The sequence below is a fragment of the Lithobates pipiens genome, unplaced genomic scaffold, assembly GCF_037356315.1.
Source record: "Lithobates pipiens isolate NorthernLeopardFrog02 unplaced genomic scaffold, aLitPip1_a1.2 Scaffold_18, whole genome shotgun sequence".
Taxonomy (NCBI): Eukaryota; Metazoa; Chordata; class Amphibia; order Anura; family Ranidae; genus Lithobates; species Lithobates pipiens.
Window position 1 is genome coordinate 215555051 of NW_027507758.1, and position 22584 is coordinate 215577634.

Here is a 22584-nt window from a genome sequence, read left to right on the forward strand (position 1 = left end):
GCTGCACTATGCAAAAGCTGAATGATGGTTATCCTCACTACACTCACACTATCCCTAGACTGGCACTAAATTATATTATTCTACAGCAGACAGATCCCTCACTGAGCAGGCGGATCTGCTTGAGAGTCCGTTCCATGTGAAAGGGGTCTTATCAGGAGCGGCTGGTCCATTAGGGGTGCAGGGCGCCGGACTGTGTATGTTGTGTTTTTTTTTTTTTTTTTTTTTTTGGCACATGATTAGATCCTGAGGCTCTAATTGACTTGAAAAAGGGGCTTGGGCGCAGAGAATTGCACCCCAAACCTACCCACTTGTGACAATAGCAAATGACTATTGACTATGGTCTTCCAGCTTCTCCCAAGGAGGGGGGAGACCGTTGCCGTGTTGGGGTGAGTGCGGGGGGTTGATCGTCACTGTGGTGGAGTGAGTGCAGGGGGGTGACCTTTGCCGTGTTGGGGTGAGTGCGGGGGGGGGGGAGAACGTTGCCATGTTGGGGTGAGTGCAGGGGGGGGGGGGGGGGAGACCAAACCTAGCCACTTGGGACAATAGCAAATTAATATTGGCTATGGTCTTCCGGATTCTCCCAAGGAGGGGGTAGACCGTTGCTGTGATGGAGTGAGTGCGGGGGGAGACCATCGCCGTGTTGCGGTGAGTGCGGGGGTCGTGACCGTCGCTGTGTTGCAGTGAGTGCAGGGGAGAGACCGTCACCGTGGTGGGGTGAGTGCAGGGGAGAGACCGTCACCGTGGTGGGGTGAGTGCAGGGGGGAGACTATCGCCGTGCAGGGGCGAGACCATCGTCATGGTGGGTTGAGTTTGGGATGCCCAGGATGCTACACTGAGGGGATTATTTACCAAGCCCAAACATCCCGCCCGCACCGATCCCCCAGCCTGTTAGCAGAAGTGGGAGGGGAGGGGAGGGGCAGATGCTGCTGCCAGCATGGATGGCATAGGCCGCTATGGGGGGTAATCAGAGTGATTCGGGGGGCACATCTGGACCTCCCAAAGTCCCATGCAGCACCTAAAGCCGGCGGGAGCAACAGGGGAGGGATGCCGGCTTATGATGGTAGCTGCAGGGAATCCAATTTGCGGGGGTTGGATCGGGTGGGTCCTGTGGGGGGGCACTCAGTGCTGTAGTGAAGAAGGGAGGTGAAGGGGATAGGAAAGGGGTGTGAGTTGGAAGGGACCACCGGGGTGGAGAGGCTTGGGACGGCAGCAGCGTCATAAAGGGGGGTGGTCACATTTAGGGTTAATAAATCGGATCTGCTGGTTGTAATTCGCTGATCGGTGTTTATAGAATTGTTCAGCAAAGTCTGCTGAATAATTCTACTATAAGTTTATGGTCATTGAAGTGACCATGAGATGGGAGAGGGAGAAAGAGGTCTTGGCTTGGCCACCTGGTGGTAGTGTTATAGGTCTGTATGGACCTGGTAGCGAAAGGGTTAGCCCAATCCTCTGAGCCAAGGGCATCCTGGACTTGGTTTTAGGAGAAGCAGCACAGTTTTGGGCTCATCTCTCGACCACTCTGCTCTCTTCTAATAACATGTTCCTTGTCAGTATATTTTGGCTCATTGTACAGCTTCTTCCATTCACACTGCCTCCTGTACTGGAACTGCACAAAGCTCATGCCAAGTCATACTCAGATATTTACAGTAATGTAAACCGTACATTTTATATTCCTGATATGTGCCTGCTTAACCATGTACTTGTATGAAAAATATCCTGTTCTCATTGTATTGCTTCCTTTGTGTGAAATCCGTAATGTTCCTGCCAGTCACTTTGCCTTCTTATAAAAAAACAGACCTCACTAAGCAGAAGAAAACACCATGGTCAGTTCTCTAGCTATGCTGGGAACTCGGTCTGCATTCCTCCAATGATCAGTCCTGATATGCTCTCCCTGCACAGCCTTTCACTGGCAAGCTCAGCGTATTATTACTTCTCCTGCCCCAGCTCCTATGCAGCCGAGAGCAGAGGGAATGTGTAATGTGATCACTTAATGTTCAGACTGACACAGCTCCTTTCTCATACCATCGGGTTGTTACGCCACCTTCAGGAGAGGACTAGGCAGAACATGTTAATATGTTGTTATAAAACTAGATCTTTCTAGTTCCGCCCAAGGGGCGGTCCCTTGGGTAACAACCCCCCAGCCTGCTACTGCAGCTTCAGTTTTCTCTTATATTCACCAACCGACACAGCTCCTCTTTTTAACTAAATGGGTTGTATAGCCTGCCATTAGGAGAAACTAGTTAAATTTGTTAAACAATACAGAGAACTTTAATCCCGCCCCAGGGGAGCAGGCTCCGTGCTATCAACCCTCTGCCTGCTCCCAGCAGCTTCAGTTTTTATTTTGCCTAGCAAGGAGAATGACCTAGGAAACCCTGTGGGCCTCTCGGTCCATATTTTTGCTGCAGTTTGCTGCTTTTTGCGCAAGATAGAAGATCTCAGTATCTTTCATCAACTGCCACCTGGGTGACAGGCTGGTTAATGATATCCTTGTAGTCTCCCCAGTCCGGCCATCGAGTGTGAGCAGGCCGCAGCTAAGGCTCGGCAAGCCACGACATGCCTCAGCTCCAGAGGTGGTCGGTGAGGTTCAATGCTCCGGGGTATACATATGACCGGGCTACTGATGTCTGGATCACAGTATACCAAGGCCAGCAGCCACCCTGTAACTGCGCAGGAGTGGGTCTGTGATGGAATGTCTCCCAGCTCTTCAGGACTGGTAAGTACGGCTCTCCCTGCTTCGCTGGGGTGAGTAGCTGGGCATTCCCTGGGGGGTCAATTTGGGGACCACCTCACCCCCCTATCATCTCTCCCAAGTCCCTATCGCCCCTCCTTCCCCCCCCTCTGAGGGGGTGTCTGCATGTGCTGTGGGCGGTGTGCGTGTGGGTCTCTGTTTCTCACCTATGGGGGCCTGTGCGGCTGGCGTTAGTCCTGGTCCATGTCTGGGGGTCCCAAAGCATGTTTATGGAGGTTGTTCTGACTGTTAGCAGGCAGCCGGTTTATTTTTTGCTCTGTCACTGCTTGGCGCCGTTCCCATGGCCATCTTGGATTTGGGAAAGCTATAAATTCCCCTGGTGAGCTTCAACAGCCATTTTCTTTAGGAATTCTATTGATTACATTGGCGGCCATTTTCTTAAAGCCTGAGCGCTTTTTTTTCACCGCCGGCCTCTTGTGGCAGCATTACATGTGCTTTCTCTTGCTGCTTCCTGTATCCACTGTGTGTGTACAGGACGCTTGATGGCTCTTTGCCGAACGATGACGCTGCTCTGCAGATCGTTGCACCGTGGGTGGGAGCTGCTGCTGCTGACAGTTTTCTCCTCTCTGCAACTGGGAACCTCCTAGGGACTACAGGCACTGCTGTGGCTATCACAGAACGCCCCAGGGTGGTGATTCTAGCACTAAGTAACCCCCCCCCCCCCCCCCCCACGTGGCGGCAGCAGGAGAGTGGGACCTCACTGTCCTAAGTCCCATTGCAGGTGGCAGACAGGATAGGGTCAGCATGGCTTCAGAAACTGGTGTTTCTTCCCCCAAAATCCAGGCTATAGCAACCGGGTCACCTGCAGTTAGCACGGTGCGCATGGACACCCTGACGGCGGTCCTTGACTCTTGTGTTGCTAAGATAGAGGGGCACGTGGCAGAAAAGGTGCACGTAAGAGGCCCCTGCCCCCTCCCCCACGTCATCTGGGGAGAGCTCTGATGCAGACTCAGGCCCTGCTGTGGCTGGAGACCCCTGCTCTGATGTGACTGACCAGGACCGTTTGGACAGTGAGGATGATTCCCCGTCCAGGTCCGGGCTCGACAAGGCACCTGTTGGAGCACTTATCACAGCTGTGCGTGATATCCTGAAGATTCAGAAACCAGCGGATTCCTCTGCTGATGTACCGGTCCCTTTTGGGTCCCGCAAGCCAGCACGTTCACCTAAGGTGTTCCCGTATTTTGACAAATTCATCTACAGGGAATGGGGTCACCCGCAACGGACCTTTTCGGTCCCCAAAAATTTGGCGGTGCGTTACCCCTTTCAGGAAAGCCTTCTGAAAAAGTGGTCGGCTCCTCCAGGCATGGACCCCCCAGTATCTAGGTTAAATAAAGTAACCACGATCCCGGTTGAGGGGATTCCTGCATTCAAGGATCCCACAGACAGGAAGGCCGAAGCAGTGGCTCATTCCTTGTTTATGGTTGTGAGGTCAGCCGTGCGACCAGTACTGTCATCCGCACTGGTGTCGCAGACAAGGACTGAGTGGACAAAACTTTTGCACCGCGAATTGGGAGAGCAGAATGCCTCCCCTGTCTGGGTGGAACTAGCAGACCAACTAGTGCATGGCCTTAAGTACCTTTGTGACGCGGCCCTGGATACTGTCCCTGCTATCTAGGGCCTCTGTCAGCTGCGGTGCTGAGGCGCCTCATTTGGCTGAAATGCTGGTCTGCTGACCATGCATCTAAGAAAGCCCTGACGGATCTTCCCTTCCTTGGCGAACGGCTTTTTGGAGCCTCGTTGGATGACATTATTAAAAATGCCACGGGTGGTAAGAGTACACTACTCCCACAGGCCAGGAAGGCTAAGGAGCCACGCCGCAGGCAAGGGCCCTAGTTTTTTCCGCTCACAAGTGGCTTTTTCGTCCGCCCGGTGCTTCAGCAAAATGACCCCAGCCCAACAGGACTCCCACGGACGTTCAGAAGTGTCCCTGGAACCGCAAGCCTAACAAGCCTGCGAACAAAAGTGCTACCGCATGAAGGTTTGCTCCCACCCATGTCTAAGATGGGAGATCGTCTTCGAAAGTTTGCAGCCCGGTGGACCTCCCGGTTTTCAGACCAATGGGTCTGCGATCTGATTTCCACAGGTTACAAGATAGAGTTTCTCTCTTGGCCGCCAAACAGATTCTTTCCCTCCAGCATACCCGTGTCCCCGGTTCGCCGGGAGGCCCTGTTAGGGGTGGTGAGGGACTTGCTCAATCAGGGGGTGATTGTACCGATTCCAGAATCGGAACGCTTCCAGGGGTTCTACTCAAATCTGTTTGTGGTTCCCAAGAAGGAAGGAGTACATCCAATATTGGACCTAAAAGCCCTAAATCACTTTGTAAAAGTGCAGAGGTTCAGAATAGAATCAGTTCACTCAGTAGTCGCTACACTCCATCAAGGGGACTTCCTGGCGTCCTTGGACATTCAGGATGCCTACCTGCACATACCCATATGCCTTCGGCATCAAAAGTTTCTGCGTTTGGCAGTGGGGAAAGCCCACTACCAGTTTGTGGCTCTTCCTTTTGGCCTGGCATCAGCCCCCCAGTCTTTACCAAAGTACTGGCTCCAGTATTGGCGTTGTTGAGACAATGTGGGATCGCGATCGTGGGTTACCTAGACTATCTCCTACTGAGAGCTTCTTCCGCCTCAGAATTAGAGGATGTGGCGATCACCTTGCAGTCCCTGCAAGCATTTGGTTGGTTGTTGAACCTAAAGAAGTTGGTGGTGGTACCGACCTTAGCGTCTGGAGTACCTGGGATTACTACGGACTCCAGGGAAGCAAGGTTTTTTTTTTTCCCCCTCAGACAAATTGATGACTCTCAGATCTGCGGTCAAACTACTGATGCATGCTAGTGCTGGGGCTCATGGTAGCCTCCTTCGAGGCAGTACCTTATGCCCAGTTCCACACCAGAGTCCTGCAGAAGGAGATCTTGACAAAATGGGACAAATCTCCATTGTCCCTGGATCGGCAGATGATCGGCAGGCCAGGTGAGCCAGCCAGTCAGGGACTCCATGATCTGGTGGTTGAGGTCCCAGGTGATTCAGTGCGGAAAATCGTTCCTTCCTCTGAAATGGACAGTGGTCACTACAGACACCAGTCTGTCCATCCGGGGTGGAGTGATGGGGATTCAGTTGGCTCAGGGCCTCTGGTCGATGGAAGAATCCAAGTTGCCGATCAATCTGCTCGAATTGAAAACGATCAGGCTGTGCCTCCATACGTGGTCGACGTGTCTTCAAGGGCATCCGACCAGGATACAGTCAGACAACGCCATGGCTGTGGCATACATAAATCACCAAGGGGGAACAAGAAGCTCAGCAGCTGCTCGGGAGGTCGCTTACATACTTCGGTGGGCAGATTGACACGTTCCGGCCCTGTCGGCCATTTACATCCCGGGGGTTGATAATTGGCAGGCGGACTATTTGAGTCGATAGATGCTGGACCCAGGAGAATAGGCATTGCATCCGGAGATATTCAAGCTGCTGTGCCTGAAATGGGGCACACCAGATGTAGATCTATTGGCCTCCCGTCTCAATCGGAAGGTGCCGAGATTCGTGTCCAGGACAAGAGATCCATGGGCAGACGTGCTGGTGGCTCCGTGGGATCAGTACCAGCTGATCTACGCCTTTCCTCCGCTGAAACGGTTGCCACGTCTGCTTCGCAGAGTGGAAGCAGAGGGGATTTCAGTAATCCTGATTGCCCCAGATTGGCCTCAGCGGGCCTGGTACACAGACCTGGTGCGCCTGGTGGCAGACGCTCCCTGGCAACTGCCGTTGAAAGAGGACCTCCTATCTCAAGGTCCAATCCTTCACCCTGCTTTACCATCGCTGGCTTTAACAGCCTGGCTATTGAAAGCCAGGTATTGAGGAACCGGGCTCTGTCAGACTCGGTAAATCCAACTAAGCTGAGGGCACGGAAATATTCTTCCAGGAAAATATACCATCGTACTTGGAAGGCCTACATCTCCATGTGTGAGGAGAAAGGGTGGCATCCACGCTCCTTCTCTATATTCAGGATCCTGCTGTTTCTTCAGCAAGCTGTAGACCAGAGGTTGGCGTTGAGCACCATCAAGGGCATATTTGTGGCTGTCTTTTTTTTTATTTTTTTTCGAAGACCCCTGGCGTCTCACTCATTAGTGAGTGACTTTGTGCAGGGGGTGCGACTTTGTCCCTCCGGTGCATCCTCCATTACCTCCGTGGGATTTGAACCTGTTGACGCTTCAGAAGCCACCGTTTGAGAATATCAGGGAGATTCCTCTGCTGACCCTTTCACAGAAGGTGGTCTTTCTAGTGGCCATCACATCGGCCAGGAGGGTATCGGAACTGGCGGGCTTGTCCTGTAAGTTGCCTTATCTGGTCATCCACAGGGATAAGGTGGTGTTGCGTCCCCAACCGTCCTTTCTACCGAAGGTGGTTTCAGCCTTTCATATCAATGAGGACATTGTATTGCCATCATTGTGTCCTAATCCGAAGCACCCCAAGGAGGTGGCCCTTCACGCTCTAGATGTGGTTAGGGCTCTGAAGGTGTACTTGTCTATCACAGCTTCCTTTAGGAAGTCACTCACTGTTTGTTTCGGTGGCTGGTCCTAAGAAGGGCATGGCGGTCTCGTCGGCCACCATTTCCAGGTGGATCAGACAGATTGTAGTCCAAGCCTACACCTTGAAGGGGCAGATGCCTCCCTTTCCAGTCATGTCCCACTCTACAAGAGCAATCGGAACGTCTTGGGCCTTCCGACACCAAGCGTCTGTCATTCAGGTATGTAAGGCGGCGACCTCGTCATCTGTCCATGCGTTTACCAAGTTCTACAAGGTAGACGTCAGTGCAGCGGCTGATGCTGGTTTCGGCCGCAAGGTTTTGAAGGCGGCTGTGTAGTTGCATTTGCGTTTTTTTTTTTTTTTTTTTTTTTCCTGGTTTTCAAGCAAAACGCAGTACTGTTTTTGTTAATGCTCTGTTGCATTAACTCGGCACTGTTGCGGTCTGGGGGTTCGCTCCTGTTGAGTATACCCGGTTATATGGTGGATTTTTTTTCCCCATACTGCTGTTTTGGTGAGGTTTTAGTTTCACTAGTTCCCACTTGCCATGGTGGTTGAAGCTATTATGCTGGTTTTTTTTTCCCACCCCTCGTTTGGCACTGCTTGTGGACATCCCATTTAGTTACAGAGAGGAGCTGTGTCGGTCTGTGAATATAAGAGAAAATAGGATTTTTTGTACTCGCAGTAAAATCCTTTTCTCTGTAATTCACTGACCAACACAGCACCCACTACTCCTTTTTTCTACGTTGTACTGCTTGTTGATGTACTGAAGCTGCTGGGAGCAGGAGGAGGGTTGATAGCACGGGGCCCGCCCCCTGGGGCGGGATTAAAGTTCTATGTATTGTCTAACAATTTTTGCCTAGTTTCTCCTAATGGCAGGCTATACAACCCATTTAGTTAGAGAGGAGCTTTGTCAGTGTGAATTACAGAGAAAAGGATTTTACGGTGATAACAAAAAATCCAATTTTTTTATGCCTAGTGAAGGAGGACCTAGGAACCCTGTGGGCCCATCCGTCCGTGGATTTTTCTGCAGAAGATTTCTTTTTGCACAAGATTAAAGATCCTGTGATCTGCTATTAACACCTGGCTGGGTGACAGGCTGGATACTCTTATCCTTGTAGTCTCCCCAGCCTGGCCAGCAAGCGTGTGCAGACCAGAGCTCCGTGCTGGGTATGCCACGACATGCCCCCAGCTCCAGGGTGGGCGTAATGCCCCGGGCACACATATGACCGGGCTACTGATGGCTGCGTTAGTGTGCCAGGCCAGCAGCCACACCGTACTGATCGGAGAGTAGGTCTGTGATGGTATGTCTCCCAGCTCTTCAGGACTGGTAAGTACAGCTCTCCCTGCCTCGGTGGGGCTGAGCAGCTGGGCATTACCTGGGAGGTCGTCCCTCATCTCCCTCTCTTCTCTCCCTATATTCCCTTCCCCCCCCTTCCCTGTGGTGGATGCTGCATGGGCTGCTGAGTGTTGCGTGTGCCATGAACAAGGGGCTCCTGGGGGGCTCTCACCTGGGGTGGGGACTGCGCTAGGTGGCTGTGCCTTGAATGACTGTAGGTCTCTCCCCTGAGGTGTCTGGAGGCTGTGTCTGCTGATCGCTGTAGCGCTGTTTACCGCCATTTCTCTGCTGTTTTTTTTTCACTGTTCTTCATTGCATACAGTGTTCGGCGGCCATTTTTGGTGTGACCAGGGAGCAGCTTGCTCTCTCCGTTTTTACTGTAGTCCGGCGCCCATTTTCCCCTGTGATTACATCCTTTATACTGGACGCTCGGCGGCCGTTTTGTTGAAGCCTGAACACGTTTTTCAGCTTCAGTGCTATACAGAGGAGCGCCGCACAGCGTGGTTTTGTCTCTTATGTATCTGGGAGCTGACACAGGCACACCTATCTGGATGGCGCAGATCTCGGCCAGGGTGGTGAGTCCTGCGATAGGGGCCCCTCAGTCTAAAGCAGTTAGGACGGTGGGACCATCACTGTCCAACAGGTGACAGACAGGGTAGGGTCAGCATGGCTTCAGAAACTGGTGTTTCTTCCCCCAAAATCCAGGCAATTGCAACCAGCTCGCCTGAAGACAGTGCAGTGCCATTGGACGATTCGTTGCCAAGATGGAGACGATGCGTAGGAGCAAAGGTGGTAAAAAACGGACCCTGTCCTCAGGGGAGAGCTCTGACGCAGACTCGGGCCCTGCTGAGACTGGTGACCCCTGTTGTGTCGTTTCAGACTATTCTGACCAGGACCGTTCGGACAGTGAGGATGATCAAGGTCCACGCTTGATAAAGAGTTTGTTGGAGCACTTATCACAGCTGTGCATGATGCCCTGAAAATTCAGGAGCCAGCAGATCCCTCTGCTGATGTAGCGGTCCTTTTTGGGTCCCGTAAGCCAGCCCGTACACCTAAGGTGTTTCCGTAGCTGACGTCTATCGATGAGTTCATATACAAGGAATGGGGTCGACCACAACGGACCTACATAGCGGTGTGTTACCCCTTTGAGGAGAGCCTTCTCAAAGTGGTCGGCTCCACCGGTTGTGGACCCCCCAGTATCTAGGTTAAACAAAGTAACCACAATCCCGGTAGAAGGCACTCCTGCCTTTAAGGACACTATGGACAGGAAGGCCGAGGCAGTGGCTCATTCCTTGTTTACGGTTGTGGGGTCAGCAGTGCGACCAGTACTGGCATCCGCACTTGTGTCACAGACGCTTACTGAGTGGGTAAAACTTTTGCACCGCGAATTGGGGAACAGGCTTCTCCTGTCTGCGTGGAACTAGCAGACCAGTTAGTGCAAGGCCTTCAGTATGTTTGTGATGTGGCCCTTGATTCCCTTCCTCTGTTATCCAGGGATTCAGTGTCAGCAGTGGTGCTGAGGAGCCTGATTTGGCTAAAATGCTGGTCGGATGACCAGGCATCTAAGAAAAAAAAAAAGCCTTGACGAATCTACCCTGCCTTGGTGAGCAGCTCTTTGGAGCCTCACTAGATTAGATTATTAAAAATGCCACAGGTGGTAAGAGTACACCACTCCCACAGGCCAGGAAGGCTAAGGAGCCATGCCGTAGCTAAGCGTCCCCAGCCCGACAGGATGACCTCTGAAGGACAAAAGCGTCCCTGGAACCGGAAGCCTGCGAGCAAATGTGCTACCGCATGAAGGTTTGCCCCCGCCCGCAACAAGGGTGGGGTGGCGGCCTTCGGGAGTTTGCAGCCCGGTGGGCCTCTCGGCTGTCCGGCCAATGGGTCTGATTTCCTCAGGCTACAAGATAGTTCCGCTCTTGGCCAGAAAACAGATTCTTCCCCTCCAGCATACCCGTACTTCCGGCTCGCCGGGAGGCCCTATTAATGGCGGTAAGGGACCTGCTTAGTCGCGGGGCGATAGTACCTGTTCCGGAGTCAAACTTTTCCAGGGGTTCTACTCAAATCTGTTTGTAGTTCCCAAAAAGGAAGGAGTATATCAAATTTTGGACCTAAAAACCCTCGATTACTTTGTAAAAGTACAGAGGTTCAGAATGGAATCTGTTTGCTCAATAGTCGCTGCACTCCATCAACGGGACTCCCTGGCGTCTTTGGACATCCAGGATACAGTCAGACAACACCACTGCTGTGGCATACGTCAATCGCCAAGGAGGAACAGGCCTCCACAGAGTGGAGGCCGATGGGGATTCCAGTAATACTGATTGCCCCAGGATTGGCCCCAACGTCCCTGGTAAACAAACCTAATGTGTCTGGTGGCGGACGCCCCTTGGCGACTGCCGTTCGGAGGGAACCTGTTGTCTCAAGGTCTAAATCTCCATCCTGCCTTACCATCGCTGGTTTTAATGGCATGGCTATTGAGAGCCAGGTGTTGAGGAACCGGGGTGTTTCGGATTTGGTGATTCAAACTATGCTGAGAGCACGGCAATCTTCTTCTTCTCAGAAGATATATCATCGTACCTGGAAGGCCTACATCTCCATGTGTGAGGGGAAAGGTTGGCGTCCACGCTCCTATTCTGTATCCAGGATCCTGCTGTTTGTACAGTAGGGAGTAGACCAGAAAGTGGCTTTAAAGTGGAGGGCCACCCTAAAAAAAAAAAAAAAAATCATTAATATTCTTAAAATGTAAAAAAAAATACATTTGAAAAAAAAAGTTTTACCTTTTCAGAAATCCCTGTTGCTAGGCAGTCTTCCTAATCTGCCTTCTTCCTGCTCCTTGGTGATCTTCGTCTTCTCTCCTCGTCGCATTGTCTTCTGGGTAATGGGGCTCACTGTGTGTTCCCTAACACAGCTCGTCCCATTCACAAAGCATCGCGCAATACGCAGTAGGAAACGGGCAGTGAAGCCGCAAGGCTCCACTACCTGTTTCCCTTAGTGAGGATGGCAGCGCTGGGACCCGAGAGCCGAGGAACATGTAGGCCTCGGCGGCCGACATCGCGAGTGCCCTGGAAAGGCAAGTCTCCTTATTAAAAGTCAGCAGCTACTTTTTTTTAATTTATTTTTTTAGCTGCTGACTTTAAAAAAAAAAAAATATTTCAGCTGAAACACCGCTTTAAGCACCATTAAAGGACAAATATCAACTTTGGCTGTCTTTTTTAGCGACCCCTGGTGTCTCACACTCTAGTGAGCACTTTTGTTGAAGGGGTCCGACATGTGCGTCCACCGTTACCCCGTGGGATCTGAACCCAGTGTTATCGACGCTTCAGAAACCGCCATTTGAAAATATCAGCGAGATCCCTCTGTTGACCCTTTCCCAGAAAGTGGTCTTTCTAGTGGCTATTAGTTCGGCCTGGAGGGTTTTGGAACTGGCGGCCTTGTCTTGCAAGTCGCCCTATCTGGTTATCCACAAGGATAAGGTGGTGTTGCGTCCACAACCTTCTTTTCTGCCGAAGGTGGTTTCGGCCTTACACATCAATGAAGACATTGTGTTACTATCTCTGTGTCCTAAACCGACACATCCTAAGGAGGTGGCCCTCCATTCCCTGGATGTGGTCTGGGCTCTGAGGGTATATTTGTCTGCTCGGAAGTCAGACTTCTTGTTTTGGTGGCTGGTCCAAAAAAAGCATGGCGGTCTCGTCGGCCACCATTTCCAGGTGGATCAGACAAATTGTAGTACAGGCCTACGGCTTGAAGTGGCAGGTGCCCCCCTTTCCGGTCATGCCCCACTCCACAAGGGCAAATGGAACGTCTTGGGCCTTTCCGATATCAAGGTGTCTGCCGCTCAAGTATGTAAAGTGGCGACTTGGTCGTCTGTTCACACGTTTACAAAATTCTGCAAGGTAAATGTTGGTGCATCGGCTGATGCCTGTTTTGGCCACAATGTTTTGCAGGCAGCCATGTAATGGCAATTGTACTTTTTTCTTGTGTTTTTTTTATATATAAAAACATGGTACTGTTAAGTTAATGCACTGTTGCATTGTTACCGCAAGTTTTGACGCAGTCTCTAGGTAGTGACTCCCGGATTGAGGAGCACTCTGTTTTTTTATTTTATTTATTTATTTATTTTTTGTGGTTATAGCTGTGTCTGGCTATTACCACATTATTTTTGTGGCTATCAAAGTTCTTTGCTATTCCCACACTGTTTTTGTGGGTAAAGTTTTATACTGGTTCTCACATGCTATTGTGGGTGAAGTTTTATGCTATTTTGCCACCCCTCGTTTTGGCACTGCTTGGGACGTCCCAATGGTATAAGAAAGGACCTGTGTCAGTCGGTGAACGTAAGAGAAAATTGGATTTTTCTCTGTAGTTCACCGACTGACACAGCACCCTCCCCTCCTATTCTTTTTACATTATACTGCTTGTTGACGTACTGAGGCTGCACTAGCAGGCTGGGGGGGTTGTTACTTAAGGGACCGCCCCTTGGGCGGAACTAAAAAGTTCTAGTTTTATTATAACATATTAACATGTTCTACCTAGTCCTCTCCTGAAGGTGACGTAACAACCCGATGGTATAAGAAAGGTGCTGTGTCAGTCGGTGAACTACAGAGAAAAGGATTTTACAATGAGTACAAAAAATCCTATTTTTATATCTAGCACAAGTGTTTTGCCTTTGTATTTCTATATTAAATTCAATGGTATGATTTACAAACACTTTTACACTGCTTGCATTTAAAAAATACATTTAGTCTACGTCTCCAGTATTGCAACCCCAAAGTCTCGCACAATTTAGAGTGCGACTTTGGAGCGACTAAGTGCAGTTTTTATCCAACTTTACACTCTGGATCAAAAGTTGCAGGCACCTTTATTTAAAGTCGCTGATTTTCAAAGTTGCATTGATTGGAACGGGTGCCATTGAAATCAATGGTCTGTGACTTGTCATGTGACTGTGTCCAAAGTCGCATAAGATGCACTAAGGGAAAACGTACTTAATGATGTATTAATAAATGCAGACCTGCATTAATTTTGTGTCATGATATCTGCCTAGAAATTGTAAGTGGGTGTAAACAGAGGGTTTTGCATTAAAGAAAAATACCTTGTGTCCAACAACTTATCTGCTCTGTGCAAAACAATGGCACAGAGCAGATAAGTATAACATGTTTATTATTTTAAAAAAATTACTTTTTTCAATCTCTTTAAAGATGATGTGAAAAGTCTTTATAATAGAAATGTATGCTTAAAACTACAAAATGCATGTACTGGCTACAAAATATATTTGTTAAAATTGGACAATGCAACAGAGGGTAGTTATGCATTTTGCAAATATGTGAAAACAATATTGTCATTTCACACACTAAACAAATATCCAGAGTTTATTGTCCTTATGAGTGTTACATAAACTACATAATGCAAGCATTTTTTTATTTTACAGGTATTAGTAATCTGAATCATTATGATGCTTTGAACAGAAATCCTATATTTTGTGGTGCTGATAACACAAGCCTTTGGGAGCTAAAAAAGGTATGTAGATATTCTCTGTAGCAGGAGCAGACAATTCTGCATTACATTGCCAAATTTCAATTGTTATGTAGTATATACTGGATTTATTTACATTTAAAAAGCCTATTGTGAATTTTTGATTCTTAAGAAGTACTAGAGGACGTTGCTAGATGCATTTCAGCATGAAGATATACTGCTTCCCTATGCAGACTTGTAGCCTAGGCTAAAGTTTATCAATTGATGGGGAGGAATAAAGAAATGTTGATCTGATGTGGGAACTTGTATAGTTCAAAGAAAACATGAGGAGTAACAAAATAATTAAAGATGCAAGAGTGCAAAACATAAAAATGATGGATATTAAACCCTTCATACAGAAAGAAATGTGGTATTCTACATGGTCCATACAATACTCTAAAGGGTCCACTCAAATAGAATTGGAAGAGATTTTGAGAATTACACCCAGCAATGCAGCGAAGGAGAAGTGGGGCTGTGTAGCATCCCTATATTTTGAAATGAGAACAAATGGAAATTTTACATCTAACTTTCAGAACAACAAAATGTGATTACCACTGTGGAAATCAATCTCATTGTTAACCATATCAAAAGGATAAAATAAAAAAAATACCACTACAATATATTCATACTTGCCCGCCTCTCCCAGGAAGTGCGTTAACCAGGATCAAGTTGGCAGGAGGAAAACGACAAACCTAAAAACTCGCCAGACCTCCTTGACCCCTTTCTAGCAAGAAGTGGATCAACTTGTGCTGGTATCCCCTAGGGATTGAACCAGCCAGAGGTTCCACCACTGCTTAGGATTATATCATATGACCTATATCCCAAGAGAAGGCATAGTGAAAAACAATTTTTCTCTTATATTCACCGACCGACACAGCTCCTCGCTGTAACTAAATGGGTTTGTTAGCCAGCCATTAGGAGAACTAGGCAAAAATTGTAATACTATACACAGAACTTTAGTCTCGCCCCGGGGGGCGGACCCTGTGCTAACAACCCTCCCTGCTCCCAGGCAGAACTCAGTTTTATTTTGCCTAGCGAAGGAGAATGACCTAGGAACCCTGCGGGCTCTTTGGTCCATTTTTGTGATGCATGTTTGATGTTATTTGCGCAAGATAGAAGATCTCAGGATCTTTCATCAACTGCCGGTTGGGTGACAGGCTGGTTGTTATCCTTGTAGTCTCGCCAGTCCGGCCATCGAGCATGAGCAGGTCGCAGCTAAGGCTCGGGCAGGCCACATGCCTTAGCTCCAGAGGTGGTCGTGAGCTTCAATGCTCCAGGGTATACATATGACCGGGTTACTGATGTCTGGATCACAGTGTACAGGGCCAGCAGCTACCCTGTAACTGCGCAGGAGTAGGTCTGTGATGAAATGTCTCCCAGCTCTTCAGGTCTGGTAAGTACGGCTCTCCCTGCTTCGGTGGGGTGAGTAGCTGGGCATTCATTCCCTGGGTTGATTTGGGGGCCACCTCACCTCCTTCTCTTCTCTCCCACGTCCCTATCTCCCCTCCGGGGGGGGGGGGGTGGTTTCATATGCTGCGGGTGTGTGTGTGTGGGGTTCTCTGGGTCTCTCACCTGTAGGGGACTGCAGCTAGCGTTGGTCCTGGTCTGGGGGGTCCCAAAAGGTGTCTGTGGAGGTGTTATGACTGTTGGCAGGCAGTACTGTTCTGTGATTTTCCTGTCACTGCATGGCGCTGTCCGGCGGCCATCTTGGCTGTGGGCAAAGCAGGTTCCCCTTGTGAGCCTCAGCAGCCATCTTCTATAGTATTTTCCTATTAGTTGCATTGGCGGCCATTTTCTTGAAGCCTGAGCGCTCTTTTCACTGCAGTTCTCTTGTGACAGCTTCACATGTGCTCTCACATGCTGTTTCCTGTGTCCACTGTGTATACAGGATGCTGGGTGGCTCTTCCCTGAACGCTGGTGCAAGCTCTGCACAACGTTTCACTGCTATCCTATACGGCTGCTGCCGACACAGTTTCTTCACTCTGCAACTGGGTTACCTCCTAGGGACTACAAGCACGGCTAGTAACATTCACAGAATGCCGCAGTCTGGTGCTAGGTACCCCTACCCCACCCACGTGGCGGCAGCAGGAGGGTGGGACCTTCACTGTCCTAAGTCCCCTTGCAGGTGGCAGACGGGGTAGGGTCAGCATGGCTTCAGAAACTGGTGTTTCTTCCCCTGAAATCCAGGCTATTGCACCCGGGTCACCTGTGGATATCGCTGTGCCCATGGACACCCTGACTTCGGTTCTTAACTCTTTTGTTGCAAAAATAGAGGCGGTGCGTGGAAGCCAGCACATTCACTTAAGGTGTTCCCGTATTTGGCTTATTTTAACAAGTTCACCTACAGGGAATGGGAGCAGCCACAAAGGACCTTTGCGGTTCCCAAAAACATGGCAGTGCGCTAACCCTTTGAGGAAAGCTTTCTCAAAAAATGGTCGGGTCCTCCGGTCGTGGACCCCCCAGTGTCCAGGTTAAAGAAAGTAACCACTATCCCGGTAGAGGGGACTCCTGCATTCAAGGATCCCATGGACAGGAAGGCCGAGGCAGTAGCTCGTTCCTTGTTTACACTTGTGGGGTCAGATGTGCGACCAGTACTGGCATCAACACTGGCGTTGCAGACACTGACTGAGTGGGCACAACTTTTGCACGGCGAATTGGGAGAGCAAAACGCCTCCCCTGTCTGCATGGAACTAACAGACCAACTAGTGCAAGTACGTTTTGTGACGTGGCCCTGGATACTCTCCCTCTGTTATCCAGGGCTTCAGTGTCAGCTGTGGTGCTGAGGTCCCTCATTTGGCTTAAATGCTGGTCTGCTTACCAGGCATCCAAAAAAGCCCTGACGGATCTTCCCTTCCTTGGCGACCGGCTCTTTGGAGCGTCATTGGATGACATTATTAAAAATGCCACGGGTGGTAAGAGTACACTACTCCCACAGGCCAGGAAGGCTAAGGAGCCACGCCGCAGGCAAGGGCCCTCTTTTTCCGCTCACAAGTGGCTTTTTCGTCCGCCCGGTGCTTCGACAAAACATTCCCAGCCCGACAGGACATCCACCGACGGTCAGAAGCGTCCCTGGAACCGCAAGCCTGTGAACAAAAGTGCGACCGCATGAAGGTTTGCCCCCACCCATGTCTCGGGTGGGGGGTCGTCTTTGGGAGTTTGCAGCCCGTTGGACCTCCCGGTTATCAGACTAAATGGGTCTGCGATCTGATTTCCACAGGTTACAAGATAGAGTTTCTCTCTTGGCCGCCAAACAGATTCTTCCCCTCCAGCATACCCGTGTCCCCAGTTCGTTGGGAGGCCCTGCAAGGGGCAGTAAGGGACTCGCTGAATCAGGGGGTGATTGTACCAGTTCCGGAATTTGAACAATTCCAGGGGTGCTACTCAAATCTGTAGTTCCCAAGAAGGAAGGGGTACGTCCAATCTTGGACTTGAAGGCCCTCAATCACTTTGTAAAAGTGCAGATGTTCAGAATGGAATCTGTTCGCTCATCAGTCGCTGCACTCCAAGGGGACTCCCTGGCGTCTTTGGACATCCAGGATGCGTATCTGCACATACCCATATGCCTTCGGCATCAAAAATTTCTCTGTTTGGCAGTTGGGGAAGCCCATTACCAGTTTGTGGCTCTTCCTTTTGGCCTGGCATCAGCCCCCTGAGTCTTTACCAATGTACTGGCTCCATTATTGGCGTTGCTGCGACAATGCAGGATCGCGATCGTTGGTTACCTGGACGATCTCCTCCTGAGAGCATCTTCTGCCTCAGAATTAGAGGAGAATGTGGCGATCACCATGCAGACTCTGCAAGAATTTGGGTGGCTGTTAACCTAAAGAAGTCGATGGTTGCACCGACCCAGCATCTGGAGTACCTGGGTTTTCTTTTGGACTCCAGGGAAGCGAGGTTCTTTCTCCCCTCAGACAAATTGCAGACTCTCAGATCTGTGGTCAAACAACTGATGAACCGCAAGTGGTCGTTACTCCGCTTTTGTATGCGAGTATTGGGGCTCGTGGTAGCCTCCTTCGAGGCAGTACCTTATGCCCAGTTCCACACCAGAATCCTGCAGAAGGAGATTTTGACAAAATAGGACAAATCTCCGTTTGTCCGTGGTTCGACAGGTCCAGTTGAGCCAGCCAGTCGGGGACTCTCTGATATGGTGGTTGAGGTCCCTGGTGATTCAGTCCGGGAAATCGTTCCTTCCTCTGAAATGGACGGTGATCACTACGGACGCCAGTCTCTCAGGCTGGGGTGGAGTGATGGGGATTCAGTCGGCTCAGGGCCTCTGGTCGACGGACGAATCCAGGTTGCCGATCAGTCTGCTCGAATTGAGAGCGATCAGGCTGTGCCTCCACGTGGTCGACGTGTCTTCGAGGACGTCCGACCAGGATACAGTCTGACAACGCCACGGCTGTGGCGTACATAAATCACCAAGGCAGAACAAGAAGCTCAGCCGCTGCTCGGGAGGTCGCTCACATACTTCGGTGGGCAGAGCGACATGTTCCGTCCCTGTCAGGCATTTATATCCCGGGGGTGGATAATTGCCAGGCGGACTATCTGAGTTGTCAGATGTTGGACCCAGGAGACTGGCTGTTGCATCCGGAGATATTCAAGCTGCTGTGCCTGAAATGGGGCACACCAGATGTGGATCTATTGGCCTCCCATCTCAATCGGAAGGTGCCGAGATTCATGTCCAGGACGAGAGATCCATGGACAGACATGCTGGTGGCTCCGTGGGATCAGTACCAGCTGATCTACGCCTTTCCTCCACTGAAACTGTTGCCACTTCTACTTCGCAAAGTGGAAGCCGAGGGGATTCCAGTAATCCTGTTTGCCCCAGATTGGCCTCAGCGGCTCTGGTACGCAGACCTGGTGCGTCTGGTGGCAGGCGCTCCCTGGCGACTGCCGCTGCGAGAGGAGCTCCTATCTCAAGGTCCAATCTTTCACCTTGCTTTACCATCGCTGGCTTTAACGGCATGGCTATTGATAAGCCAGGTGCTGAGGAACCGTGGTCTGTTGGACTCTGTGATTCCAACTATGCTGAAGGCGCGGAAATCTTCACAGAAGATATACCATCGTACCTGGAAGGCCTACATCTCCATGTGTGAGGCGAAAGGGTGGCATCTGCGCTCCTTTTCTATATCCAGGATCCTGCTGTTTCTTCAGCAAGGAGTAGACCAGAAAATGACGTTGAGCCCCATCAAGGGGCAAATTTCAGCCCTGGCTCTTTTTTTATTTTTTTTTCCATCAACCCCTGGCGTCTCACTCATTAGTGAGTACCTTTGTTCAGGGGGTACGACATGTAGTCCCTCCGGTGCGTCCACTGTTACCCCCATGGGATTTGAACCTGGTGTTGTCGGTGCTTCAGAAGCCGCCGTTTGAGAATATCAGGGAGATTCCCCTGTTGACCCTTTCACAGAAGGTGGTCTTTCTAGTGGCCATCACATCGGTCAGGAGGGTTTCAGAATTGGCGCCTTGTTATGCAAGTTATCTGGTCATCCATAAGGATAACGTGGTGTTACGTCCGCAACCGTCCTTTCTACCGAAGGTGGTTTTGGCTCTTCATATTGATGAGGACGTTGTATTACCATCGTTGTGTCCTAAGCCGAAGCACCCCAAGGAGGTGGCCCTTCACGCTCTCGATATGGTTAGGGCTCTGAAAGTGTACTTGTCTGCCACGGCTCCCTTTCGGAAGTCAGACTCACTGTTTCGGTGGCTGGTCCTAAGAAGGGTATGGCGATCTCGTTTGCCACCATTTCCAGGTGGATCAGACAGATTGTAGTCCAAGCCTACGCCTTGAAGGGGCAGGTGCCCCCCTTTCAAGTCACGGCCCACTCTAAAAGAGCAATCGGAACGTCTTGAGCCATCCGACACCAAGCATCTGTCGCTCACCTGACCTGGTTGTCTGTCCATACGTTTACCAAGTTCTACAAGGTAGACGTCAGTGCATTGGCTGATGCCTGTTTTGGCCGCAAAGTTTTGCAGGCGGCCGTGTTGTTGCAATTGAGATTTTTTTCCTGGTTTTTCGATAAAAACACAGTACTGTTAATGCACTGTTGCATTACGTCCGCACAAAGGTTACGGTGTTGGGGATCTCTCCTGTTGAGAATGCCCGGTTATATAGCGGTGTGTTTTTCCGTACACTGCTGTGTTTTTGTGGGTTTAGTTGCACTAGTTCCCACTTGCCATGGTGGATGAAGTTTTAATGCTGTTTTTTCCCACCCCTCGTTTGGCACTGCTTGGGGACGTCCCATTTAGTTACAGAGACGAGCTGTGTCGGTCGGTGAATATAAGAGAAAATAGGGTTTTTGTACTCAACGTAAAATGCTTTTCTCTGTAATTCACAAACCGACACAACACCCACCCCTCCTTTTCTCTACGTTGTACTGCTTCTTGACATACTGAGTTCTGCCTGAGAGCAGGGAGGGTTGTTAGCACAGGGTCTGCCCCCCGGGGCAGGACTAAAGTTCTGTGTATTGTTACAATTTTTGCCTAGTTCTCTTAATGGCAGGCTAACAAACATTTAGTTACAGAGAGGAACTGTCAGTCGGTGAATTACAGAGAAAAGGATTTTACGGCGAGTACAAAAATCCTATTAACAAAAAAAATTAACAAAAAAAATATTAAAATTTAAATTAAGTGTATAAAGTGCCAATTCGCATATTTCACCTAGAAATCACCCTGCACAACATAAACAATGCGCTGAATCCCTTTAAGAAACCACCTCCACCATCCGTGTAAGCCTGATATTCGATTATCTACCTCACTTTCTGGTGTGCTGCATTATTTCTGAAAATGACTTCTGAGATGTATGGGATGACTTCACGTCCTGCAGCTCTGCTAGATGTTTTTTATCACTTGGCGTATTCATGATGCATTACAAAAAGCTGTGACCCCTCTTATGCGCAAGCTTTAGCCCTTTCCTTTCTATTTGCCAAACAGGATTGATCTGATAAAATTGCGCCTTTAAATTACTTGAACTATGGTCTGTGAGATATATTCCTAAGCAGTAGTGGAAGCTCTGCATAGATATGTGGACATTTTTGCTATAAAGGGGTCATGGAGGTTGGGTGAGTTGTCAGATGTGGAGGTGAAGGATCACACTGGGCAGAGCAGGTTGTGAAGCACAGAGTGTTGATATAGTAATCACTAGTGTTGGATTAACGGTTCGGGTCGAGCGTGAATTCAGTCTTGCACATTGGCTGTTCGCCCGTTCAGCGAACACCCGAATTACATAGTTACATAGTAGATGAGGCTGAAAAAAGACACAAGTCAATCAAGTCCAACCTACAGTATGTGTCTGATTATATGTCAGTATTACATTGTATATTTCTGTATGTTGTGGTCGTTCAGGTGCTTATCTAATAGTTTTTTGAAACTATCAATTCTCCCTGCTGATACCACCACCTGTGAAAGGCAATTCCACATCCTTGCCTATATTAAGGATTACCTGTAGCTACCCTGGATATCACCTGTACTGTTTAGGAGATATTCCCTTGTGTCTGAATGTGCCAAAGTGATCTGCACATGCGCACTGAAGCAATGGCATGTTGTGCCGTTGCTTCAGTTAGATATGCCACCACCTCCGGCTTCCGTGCGCATGCGTGGGAGTGATGTCATCGGGGCTCCGGCCAATCACTGCGCCAGAGCCGCGATACCTGGAAGTAAGCTCCGGAGGGGGGGGTCGAGGACAGCTGCAGGGGCTTCGATGTAAGGTAAGTAATGCATAATGAGCTTGTATGCTATGCCTACTAGCTCATTATACCTTTTTGATTTGCAGTTATTTTTTTAAGGGTTTACAACCACTTTAAAGAGTGATCACGTTTCTTGTTAAACTCCCTTCCTCAGTTTTATCCCTATTGTGGGGTCACCAGTACGGTATTTGTAAATTGAAATCATATCCCCTCTCAAGCGTCTCTTCTCCAGAGAGAATAAGCTCAGTGCTCACAACATTTCCTTATAACTAATATCCTCCAGACCCTTTATTAGCTTTGTTGCCCTTCTTTGTACTCGCTCCATTTCCAGTACATCCTTTCTGAGGACCAGTGCCCAGAACTGGACTGCATATTCTCTTAGCGGCCGGACCAGAGTCTTGTAGAGCGGGAGAATTATCGTTTTATATCTGGAGTTGCCATTTGCATGCATGCCATTTCTGAGCCTGTCATCTACTAGGACCCCCAGGTCCTTTTCCATCCTAGATTCTCCCAGCGGATAAACCCCCCGCCCCATTCCCCCCCCCCCCCCCGGTCCCCCGTGTATAGACTGCATTCATATTTTTGGCACCAAAATGCATTATTTTAATTTTTTTTACATTAAACCTCATTTGCATGTAGTTGCCCACCCCATTAATTTGTTCAGATCTTTTTGCAAGGTTTTCACATCCTGCGTAGAAGTTGTTGTCCTGCTAAGCTTAGTATCATCCGAAAATACAGAGGTCGAACTGTTTACCCCATCCTCCAGGTCGTTTATGAACAAATTAAGTAGGATTG

General features: G+C 49.5%; 1 protein-coding gene across 1 annotated transcript in view; it reads left to right on the forward strand.

The window, feature by feature from the left end:
* Positions 1–22584, forward strand: part of CEBPZ (CCAAT enhancer binding protein zeta) — a 310453-nt gene that overhangs the window by 112558 nt on the left and 175311 nt on the right. Inside the window, exon 5 of the mRNA XM_077486559.1 lies at positions 14025–14113. Within this exon, the coding sequence (XP_077342685.1) occupies positions 14025–14113 (89 nt within the window). The remainder of the gene's footprint in view (positions 1–14024; positions 14114–22584) is intronic.